Here is a 10425-nt window from a genome sequence, read left to right as displayed (position 1 = left end):
CCTGGCGTCTCCTCTGCGGAGCAAGAGTTGGTGGTGAAGGTTACTGCGGCGCCTTCCCCGCACTTCCATTGCTTCCATGGATTGGCTGTTGGGGGGACCATGCTCGGTCCCTCCCTTGCTCGAAGCTGGCATCAGGCGCTGGGGGGGACGCCATCTGCGATCCTTATTGGCCTCATCGGCCTTTGCACATGCCGCTGATGAGGGGCAAGGTCAAGGCTCTCGCGGACATCATGGATGCTGCTGGGTTGTTGGCACGCCTGGCGCCATGACCGGTCGGTCTTCTTGTGGTATCCGTAGCTTCATGCCGACCGAGCTACGAACCATGCTATTTTCGAGCCTAGTCGATGGTGATTCTGCTGTTGTTGACAATCCTTCCGTGGAAATCCATAACCAACTCTCGTATCTGGAACCACTAGAACCACTAGCTACGGAATACCCGTAACGTTTCTTACGTGCGTAACGAGTCTGCCGACCGCTATTTCCAAGTCTGGAGCCAACTCGGGAGTCCTGCCTCATATCTTTGGCGAGCCGGCCCTGCCTGCGATGGGATGCTGAAGATGATTGAGGGATGACTCGAAGTCGCTGTTGGGTGTTATGAAAGTTGTCGGCTGGCACTATGCGGCTCCATGCATTGCAGCGACTGGTCCTGAGACGGTTCTACCGAGGAATCCTGCCGAGTAATCTGGTCTCATATTAAGCGTGTGCCCGTCTTGTGAGGTGCAAGAATGTTAAGGCGTTTATATCATACACGGGTCCGAATTCCGGACTGACTTCCTCTTCAGCTGTCTGCAGAATGGAGTGGGCGAATTTGATGTAAGAACACCCAGCAAACTTTGCGAGAATACAGGAAGCGTGTACAAGTACAATATACAGACAGTGCAGAAAGGTGAGGTAATGCTTCAATTTCATCTGCCCTTTTGTTTACATTAATTCCTCTCCGAATTTCGATCATACTTTCATGATCTGCCCAGTGTGTCCGCAAGCTTTGTGGGCAGATGCCCGGGCTGCTGCCCCTATTTTAGTCTGTGGGTCGAGAATAGCGGTGATTCTCGATGTAAGAGATCAGCACGGGTGAGTGCACGGATCGCAGGTGTGGATGTCAGAAGTTTAAGCCCAGGCACTGAGACATCTGCACTTATGATGCCAAGCTGCAAGGCTGAGACGTGTCACGTGACAGGCTGAGCCTGGCGTCAGGTTGCCCAATGGGACGCCGTTCTTCGCAACTCCATCGAAAGCGGGCCGCAACAGGAGGCGACGCATTGACACTCCTCCGTACCGACACTATCCACTCGACACCAGCCACGGCGCGGACCACACATCGCAAGACCATATCCTTTCTTTACAGTATCCATTGGCAAGGCCCCCAATCATTCGCCATCAAAGGTTGTTACCCATCCCTAGCTTTTTGTCCCCTCCGTACGTGAGACCCGGCAGTGCAGACTTTGGACAGAGGGCATGTCTCGGCGCTCCCGATGTTGCAAGTTGCTGCAGCCAGGGCCCGCCTGATGGCACACACTATCCTGTCCCTTCTCTTCCACTGTCACCACTTTCAATTCCGCCAGATCACTGCTGGCACTCCATATGTTTACAGTCTATCGCTGACTCAGCATTCGTTCCAGCTTTCAGACTTGTAGCCCAAACCGCCAGAGACAAAGAAAACACGGGAAGAAGGAAAAATCCACGTCACCAGCGAGCATCCTTTCTCCCACAATACCAAGTCAGCACGCGCCTCGCAGAAGTCGCTGGAAACAAGCGCTCGATCCCCGACGGGAGCCGAACGGCATTTCACTTTGCTATCCACGCTTTTCGACGTGCTGTGAATGGCTCTCTCCTGAGCGTGCCACCTTCACAACCGTCACCCGGCTGCGGCAAGACGACCAGCACACTGCATCCATGCCAGCCGAACATCTTGCTGTGCCCCATGCGAACCTTGCTGTTCCAAACTCTGACTGCTCTGCGCCTCCGGACCCGCGACGTTCTTCGAGCTCATCTTCCGACCTTCCCACCGTTGACCCGCCACAGCGTTCCTCGATAGATGGCAGATGGTCAGCGCCATCTGTTGCCTGCCTTCTCGAACCCGCTGTCCCCAAACGGCTTCTCTAGCGACCAAATTGCCAAGGGGCTCTTTCTGAATTCTCTCCTCACCCACTTCGTCGCTTCCCAGCCGTCGTCCGTGCCCGAGACCAGCACCACTCCCGGCTCTGCAAGCCACAACAACACACGCGGCATGTACGGCCAGAACCACCAGCAGGGGCACAACACCCGCATCAATGGTGCGCCCGGTCGCCAGCAGGCCATGCCCATGCTGTATAACTTCCAGCAGTCGGCCCACCCACACCAGGCCCATGCGCAGCACCACCAGAATATCCAGCAGGACCATAGCGGCGCAGGCATCTTGGGCCACTCGGCCTTCTCCAGCGGTGTTTTGCCGAACGCAAGTCCCTTCTCTTCGAACAATCTGCAAAACGGCCATGCCTCAACCCCCAGGGCTGGTCAGACACAACAAATCACCGAACACTGGGCAGAGCAGCTGCGGCTACACAAAGAAGCCGAGCGAGCGCATGCCACTATGACTGAGCAGCACCAACCGCACTTTTACGCAAGGCTCAAGGCTGCCGAAAACAGGGGTATTGGAGGTGCCGCTCTTACCGGTGGCGAGACCGGGCCCTCGGTCGACGGCGAGGACGATAGGAGACGACCGTGGAGCCTGGAAAAGACAAACAAGCGGCAGGATTGGTACAATCTCGACATGAGCGGTCAGGGACTGCGAGTTCTGGCGGCGCCGCTCTTTGCCTACGAGTTTCTGCAGGAGCTCTACATCGCGTCCAACCGGCTGACGTTTCTCCCTGCTGAGATTGGCAGGCTGCGTCATCTTCGGCATATGGATGTCTCTAACAACCTCATCTCGGAGCTGCCACCTGAGATCGGCATGTGCACCAATCTTAAATCACTCTACCTTTTCAACAACCAGATCCGCGATCTGCCCACCGAGCTGGGATCGCTGTACCTCTTGGATATGCTAGGCATCGAGGGGAATCCGCTTGACCCGTCCCTCAAGCAGGAGATCATGGGAGGCGACACAAAGAGCTTGGTCAACCGGCTTCTTCTGAAAGCCCCAGGTTAGCACGCCTCTTTTGAGAAGATGACCCAGGAAAATGCCGTGGTTTGCTGACGCGTGCCCTCCACAGTACCTATCCCTCCGGCAGAAAGGAAGCCCATCATTGTGCAAGAAGACGTGTCTCCGAATCTTGAACGGGTCAAGATCCTCACATGGAATATCCTCTGCGACAAATTTGCGACAACGACCCTCTATGGCTACACCCCGCCCACGGCGCTGTCATGGGATTACCGGAAGCAGAGGATCATGCAAGAGCTTCACGAGAGGGATGCCGACATCCTGTGTCTTCAAGAAATCGCAACCGACGTGTTCCGTGATTTCTTCAGCCCCGAACTCGCCCAGGACGGCTACAAGGGTGTGCACTGGCCAAGGCCCAAGGCAAAGACCATGTCGGAGAAGGACGCCCAATCGGTCGACGGTTGTGCCGTCTTCTACAAGGCAAGCAAGTGGATCCTGCTGGACAAGCAACTCCTCGACTACGCCAATATCGCCATCAATCGCCCGGACATGAAGAATCAGCACGACATCTTCAATCGCGTAATGCCCAAGGACAACATTGGCATCATTTGCTTCTTCGAGAGCAGGCAGACGGGAGCACGCATGATCGTGGCCAACACGCACTTGGCTTGGGAACCGACTCTAGCCGACGTCAAGCTCGTGCAGACGGCCATCATGATGGAAAACATCACCAGGCTAGCCGAGAAGTATGCCCGGTGGCCGCCGCTCAAGGACAAGAAGATGATCCAGCTGCCGCTGGAAGAAGGGGAGCAGCGCGTCGAATTGCCGGAGCCGGCGCCGTCGCAGGAGTACCGCAACAACACCGACATTCCGCTGCTCGTGTGCGGCGACTACAACTCGACCTACGACAGCAGCGTGTACGAGCTGCTGTCCATGGGCCGGGTCGCCCCTAACCATAACGACTTTGGCGACCACCAGTATGGCAGCTTCACACGCGACGGCGTCGAGCACCCCTTCAGCATGCGCTCGGCCTACGTCCACCTCAACGGCACCCCCGACGAGCTGACCTTCACCAACTATGTCCCCGGCTTCGCCGAGGTCATTGACTACATCTGGTACTCGACCAACACGCTCGAGGTGGTCAGCTTGCTGGGGCCGCCCGACCGTGACCATCTGAAGCGTGTGCCAGGCTTCCCCAACTACCATTTCCCGGCCGATCATATCCAGATCATGGCCGAGCTGGTCATTAAGGCGAGGAAGGACAAGAAGATGGTGCAAGAACCCGATTTTGGCTCGGTGAGCGGTGATCGCAGGGGCTGATTGTCGTCCTTCCGCCTTGTCCCTTCGTTGCTTCTGAGTCTGTTGAGTCGGCTGGGTTCGAGTGTTTGGTTGGCTGGACGGGGTTGGGGATCTGCAGGCGGGCATGAGGTAGCGCTTCTATAGCACGCCAGTCGGTTCCGCTTGGGTTGGCCGGGCAACTTGGCTGGGTAAAGGGGAAGAAGGCAGGCTGGGCTGATCTGGCTTGGTGGGCAGGCTTGTGTCTAGGCTTGGCAACACGGCCGTTGGAGGGGAAAGGGAAAGGTGCAATGTGGACGTGGGGCTTTGAGGGGTCATGTAGGAATATATTGCCGTTGTCTTTGTCGTTCTTGCATGTTGTGTTTTGCTGCTGCTGGATTGCGTGTGGTTGGTGGTCGGCGTTGTCATCCCTTCCTTCTGGTTCATGGATTGGAGAAAGGGGGTGTTGCATATGGTAGATGGCAAGGTAGAAATCATGGAGATCCGTCGCTGTTCAATCTTCTCAAAGTCGGAGGTTCTTGGGTTGAAGGTGGATGTGTATGTGGTGGAGGCCGCGTCACGATGATCCAAGTGCAACCTATACATGATATATCTCCGATTCAGCTGCTCCTTGATGCGAGAGGAATGCAGAGGTTCGTCGGCCAGGGCCTCAAGATGGGTCTCAGCTAGTCTACGGAGTCCTATTCATGATGAATGGACTTCGGGTATGGAGGAGGCCCGTATATCCGTGTACTTCATCCTGCGCTTACCAGTTCTCTGGAACGCTTCCCGCTCCGCCCGCTGTGGGCGCACGTCGGGTGTCGGCCGTGCTTTATAACCAGACGCGGGAGGTTGTCAGTATGTCCGTGTGTAAACGCCTGTGCTCAGTGTCGTCCAGTACGACGTCAATGCGGTTCGATGAGAGACTCTGCACGGCTCAGTCCAGGAAGCAGAACGGGAGAGGGCACTTGCTCCCCATCGGTCTATATAAGGGGCATTGCAGCCAAATGAGAATCACTTTCTCTCTTACCATCCGGCTTACCAACATCCATACATCCATACATCCAATAATCTGCTTGGTACCAAGTCTTCCCATTTATGCTTTTTGGGTCGTCGGCCTCGAGCTTGATATTTCAGTTACTCTTTTAAACTACTATGGCCGCTTCAAAAAAGACAAGCGTTCCTGTTGCTCTATTTGGGAAGGACGAAAGGGTTTCGGAGGCAGTCAAAGAGAAACTACTCCCGGACTTCGAAGGCAAGTATACCCGTCTTCTTCCCCCTGAGCTCAGAAACCAACCAGAAGCCCTACTATGTTATGTCCTCCACCGTTGAGCCTTCCTCGCTCCTGTTGTACTACCCAACCTAAATCCTCCTCCACATCCCTACTCACTAACTAAACTGAATGAAGACTAACACATGGGCACAACTAGTCGTGCATATCTGCAACGATGTTGGGAGCGCCGTCTCAGAATTCCCGCCTCTGTTTAGGGGCAAGTCCAGAGTCCCAGAGGCCGTCTTTTTCGGGGGTAACTTTTCCGACGCCGAATACCAGGCCATCGTCAAGGCCGTAATGAAGACGTGTGGCGAGAACGTCCCAAAGTTCATAAAGTGTCAGAAGTTCGATGTGCTCGCTGCGGGCTCGTTCGGCCCAAACCCGAATGCTATCGCGAAGGTCTTCCGCAAGAAGATGGCGGCTGCCACTGCTGCCTAGTAATGCGTTTTCACTAGGGATAAGGACGGAGGAAAAAAGCCAACAGAGTCTATTGTTACATGGATCGAGGCTGTACTTAACCAGCCCTGGCCGCAATATAAGCTAAGGTATCTTGGGCACAGCCATAACTCGCTCGCTGGTCGCTCCGTCATGCTTGACAGCATCCTTCACAGGGATCATCCGACAACCACCCCATAACAACCTGCGACACATCCTCCAAGACAGCCACCATGTAATCTCCCAAACACCTGCCTCGCTCCCGTACACCAAAATTGACCCTCCCAAGATTATCCCCTGAATAGATCAAGAAGGTGCACACCGGCTGCCATAGACAAAGGAAAAGTGATGTTGTGCTGTATTTATGCCCAATCTGGTGCTGTTTCCACTCCCTGAGAAATTCGTCGCTCATACCCCGAATCCAACATCCCCGAGCGAGGCAAATTAACAGGAAAGGGGAAAAATATCCTAAACAAAAGCCAATTGTACTCCGGGATTATATGCTGAAGATTCGATGATAGACCTCTTGTAGCCGACAAATGAAAGCGAACATAGAGTCAGCGCATGACCGGGGCAGTAGCCCGTCAAGAATCAGGACGGTGCAGGTGTCCGACTCGCTCAAAACTTGCCCCTCAGTTCCCGGGACGATATCGCCCCCGATCCGGTACCACTACCTCGGTAGGTTGTTGAAGTCCAGGTCTGGGCCTAACGGACTCATGCCCAGCGAGCCCATCGTGTTGAGATCCGTGTTGGCTCGTTGCAAGGCTTGAAAGTCGCCGACCGTTCGAACTTGTGGCAAGCCCATGGCAAAACTGTTGGAGCGTTGTGGTGGATGCCCTCTGGCCATCATGGTATTGCTGCCAACTGTCTGGGCCAGACTCGTGTTCATCCCATTGCCTATGCCCTGGTTGAGGTGTATCTGGGATGACAGGCTTATGCTGGACGGCGGATTCATGTTGTTGCCGTTCAAACCCTGCATCTGAGGGGGAGAATTCGCGTATGGCGACAATGGTGTGTGTTGTGAGTGTTGGGGCTGTTGAGCATTCAAACCCCCTGGGGTGCCAAGGGATGAAGGCGGCGGCGCATGGCTTATCGGGCTCATGACCATTTCGGGCATCGAGGTAAAGTCGGTCTGCAAGCGATGCGGCAACTCCATCCCCGGGGACACGATGCCTGGGGAGCTGGCAAACGGAGAGTTCATGTCGTTGTTGCTCGTAGGGGCCCCGTTAGGACTGTTTGAATCCGAGCTCATGTCATCAAAATGAGGGACAGCGAATTTGTTGTCATAGTCGCTTGAAGAGTAAACCGATGGCTGGCACACACCCGCGTTCCCGAATCCGTCAAAAATATCGATGTTGCAGGCGGCAGTCTCGGGAGCGTTCTGCAACATCGGACTGACGAGCTTCGGAAGAGCCAAGGCGACCTTGCTTAGGAGCAGCGGGAGGAATCGGTGGTCACCGTTGCGGATAACTGTCACGATATTCAGGATCTTCCGGAGCTGATCCTGGGGTCCAGGCGTGAATGGCGTCCGAGGGGCAGGCAGCATAGCGAGAACTTCGGTCAAGGCACATGTGACGGTGAACAAATGTTCACAGAGGCTAAGACGATGCAGGCCCAGGTTGCCAGGGAACTGCGACACCATGGGGAGTAGCTCATGGATGGAATCCACGTACGCAGCATCGGCGTTGTTCCCGTTGCCGTTTGCCACGCCCAGACCCCAGGCCTTGTGCTTGAGCCACTGCTGATTCAATGGTATTTCGGACAGTTGAGCCTGGGTGTCGTTAAGATAGGGAGGCAGAACTTCCTGGAGCTGCTTGTCGAGAGTGGCGAGGTAGGACTCGGCACATTCGCCCCTCGTCTTGGTCCACAGCGGGACATGGATTTCATCGAAACCACGGAAGAGACTGATCATTCGCAGGAAGCCGGTGCCATGGTGCAGGAAAGGGTCGGCCGGGTGCTCTTGGGGTGGTGGTAGATTGATACTGGCCGACAGAGACAATGGGCGACGGTGCTGCAACGCATACGCACTGTCATGGGGTCAGCCTCTTTTCTACCAAGGACATGGGGGACCTTGTCCGTCACGAACCGTTCGGTTACGAACAGGAGCCAGTACAAACGTCTCCGCCGTAACGGATCTACGTTGTCGTTGCTGTCGTACTGCAGATACGCCTGTTCCTCGTCCATCCTGACCATGTGCGCCAAGGTTGCGGCCTCGCGCAGATGGAACCATGCCTTGTCATGCATCTCCAAGCCGTGGTGTACCGCAAACAGAAAGTAGCTCGTACAGATGGTATTAACCGTCGGGTTGGCGACATAGTCGATGCCCTTGCGAACCCGGATTGTCTCCTCCATCAACAGTGTGCTGGTGACGATGTTACCGCCAAACATCATATCGGGGTTGAACGGATCGTTCATTCCGGCGCCTGGCATCACCATGCCCGGCTGAAGACAGACAAAAGCGCAGAGCGACGTCAGCAGGCAGTAGGTATCGATGTTTCGATCCATGTACATGGCGTCCTGCTCGAGGCGAAGGCGTTCGAGGATGGGCATGGTCGGGTACATGTGGGCGAAGAAAAAGTCGGTGCACGCGTTGAGTGTCTCCTTGGTCAGAAGTCTCGGGGTCGGAGCGAGCGCAGCGTTCGATGCGCCGTTGATGCCGCCCTGCAACTTGGCCGAAAGGCTTGTTTGGCGCTGTGTCTCCTTGAGCTCATTAATTACCTTGGCCCTGGAACCCTTGGGACCCTTCTTCTGCGGGACTGCATTGTAGGTGCAGGCAAGCTGCGAGGCCGAACAATTGCGACATGGCGTTATCCCGTCGCATTTGACCTTGCGACGATGGCAGGCGTCACAGGCCCGCTTCACTGCCGTCGTCGTCATGGTGAGGGACCGACTGCGTCCTGTTACCCCTTGTGTCCCTAAAAGAGTTGCTCAACGCGACAGCGGGAAGCGCGTGCCACCGTGCGGGCATCCACAGCCGTACTCGGACGAAATCCAGAGCGTTGGGAGCAGGCGATCTGGGGTGACGGCGCGCAGCCGTGGGGACTCCAGATCAATGGCTCGTGATCTGGGGTTGAATCGGCCCGGTGGCCTGGGTCGCTAACGTTAAGCTGCCAGGGACCGTGTGCTGGATCTTTACTGGTGGAAACAGCGATCCCACGGCGCATCCAGAACCTGAATCCCATACGCTGTGTTGAAATGTCGCAGTTTTGGGCTCGTGGTGAGATGGAATGGGTTGCGGCCGTGGTGTGCTTTTTGTCCCAGGGTGAAAAAACAGGTCAGCAGGGGATGGTGAGGGCGACAGAGGCAAGAGAAGGGGAGGAAGGGACGGAAATGAAGGACCAGAGCGGGCTTGGTTTGGGCGAAAACCGCAAGGGGTTAGCCAAGGTGCATCTGCAGCTCGCTAAGTGGAGCAAGCTGGTTTTCTTTCGCTTGGCCAGTGCGTTTATGCGCCGCCAATAATCGCGCTCCGGTTCATATAAAACGGAGCTCGAGTTCCCGAATGCTCCAGTTTTGTCCTAGCCGATATGGCTCTTGTTGTTTTGAAACGCAAGCCAAAGTTGATAGATGGGGCTTTGGCTTTCATGCCCTCTCACTGCGCATTGAAACTTGTGGTCGAGGGTGTCAGAAGTGTAGAGATGCTGAACGCTCCAGCTAAGATCTAAACCTGTCTCACAGGGAGAATGCTATAAGCGCAGTTGTACAACCGCATTTGTCTCACAAACGCATTTGTCTCTCGGGAGCCAAATAGTTGGATAGGAACGCAAGTGAAACGAGCAACCCAGGAACCCGTTGTCAATCAAATTCGCAGTAATACCGCCCATGTCTGAAACTGCATCTCGCTGGGTGCGCAAAGATCCCGCATCGCGAACTTACAGTGCTGCCTACGGGGAGTGACAATATGTCATTACGCCGCCTGACCAGCATTCCGCTTGAAAACGGAAAGGTGATGAAACGGGCCTCACTGTATTCCTGGCGACCTGAAAGAGCAAATGAAACCTTTGTGAGCTGTGTGGGCTCAGAAGTGGGCGGGATAGTCTCCGCAGTTGAGCGCCAGGGAGCTGACTGTTTGTTCTAGCAATGGTTCGTGTCAAACAAGCATCAAACCTGACTCGAGACTTCGTTCCCCAATTTATTTCCATCTAACTTGAGGTGGCTCATGCTCGACCGCCCTGAGCGTTTAGATACCTCCAAGATCGCTTCGCGGACGTCAACTCCAGACTTGTGGGAGGGCTTCCGTTGACATTCTTGTCTGTTCCTGGGTCCAAGACTCGGCCCGCATTAGCTGCCGACTCAACCGTTGTGCCTATCCACTCCCCATCTGCCGAGGCTTGCTCTCTTGCACTGTATGTATTTCCTCCGTCGCTGA

At 55.3% G+C, this 10425-nt stretch overlaps 5 protein-coding genes across 5 annotated transcripts; 2 read left to right on the top strand and 3 right to left on the bottom strand.

Moving 5' to 3' along the window:
* Nucleotides 1-671: 671 nt before the first annotated feature.
* On the bottom strand, nt 672-1086 carry N657DRAFT_642083 (uncharacterized protein). Its single transcript, XM_062792270.1, has one exon. It carries the CDS (start codon nt 907-909, stop codon nt 694-696), a length of 216 nt encoding a protein of 71 aa, XP_062651776.1. The 5' UTR covers nt 910-1086; the 3' UTR covers nt 672-693.
* A 949-nt stretch (nt 1087-2035) lies between these two features.
* Nucleotides 2036-4396, top strand: N657DRAFT_565328 (uncharacterized protein; the record flags this gene model as incomplete). Its single annotated transcript, XM_062788350.1, has 2 exons — nt 2036-3119; nt 3189-4396. The coding sequence occupies 2 exons, from the start codon at nt 2036-2038 to the stop codon at nt 4394-4396; spliced, it is 2292 nt and encodes a 763-aa protein (XP_062651775.1).
* Nucleotides 4397-4455: 59 nt separating this feature from the next.
* On the bottom strand, nt 4456-5047 carry N657DRAFT_238162 (uncharacterized protein). The gene has a single exon (XM_062786366.1). It carries the CDS (start codon nt 4955-4957, stop codon nt 4514-4516), a length of 444 nt encoding a protein of 147 aa, XP_062651774.1. The 5' UTR covers nt 4958-5047; the 3' UTR covers nt 4456-4513.
* Nucleotides 5048-5332: 285 nt separating this feature from the next.
* Nucleotides 5333-6131, top strand: N657DRAFT_642080 (uncharacterized protein). The gene is made up of 2 exons (XM_062792269.1): nt 5333-5606; nt 5782-6131. The coding sequence occupies exons 1-2, from the start codon at nt 5507-5509 to the stop codon at nt 6060-6062; spliced, it is 381 nt and encodes a 126-aa protein (XP_062651773.1). The 5' UTR covers nt 5333-5506; the 3' UTR covers nt 6063-6131.
* A 598-nt stretch (nt 6132-6729) lies between these two features.
* N657DRAFT_678512 (uncharacterized protein) lies at nt 6730-8936 on the bottom strand (the record flags this gene model as incomplete). Its single annotated transcript, XM_062796075.1, has 2 exons — nt 6730-8086; nt 8146-8936. 2 exons carry the CDS (start codon nt 8934-8936, stop codon nt 6730-6732), a joined length of 2148 nt encoding a protein of 715 aa, XP_062651772.1.
* Nucleotides 8937-10425: the final 1489 nt, after the last annotated feature.

Source organism: Parathielavia appendiculata, assembly GCF_033297405.1.
Source record: "Parathielavia appendiculata strain CBS 731.68 unplaced genomic scaffold N657scaffold_2, whole genome shotgun sequence".
Lineage (NCBI taxonomy): Eukaryota > Fungi > Ascomycota > Sordariomycetes > Sordariales > Chaetomiaceae > Parathielavia > Parathielavia appendiculata.
This window is presented reverse-complemented; position numbering and strand designations above follow the sequence as displayed.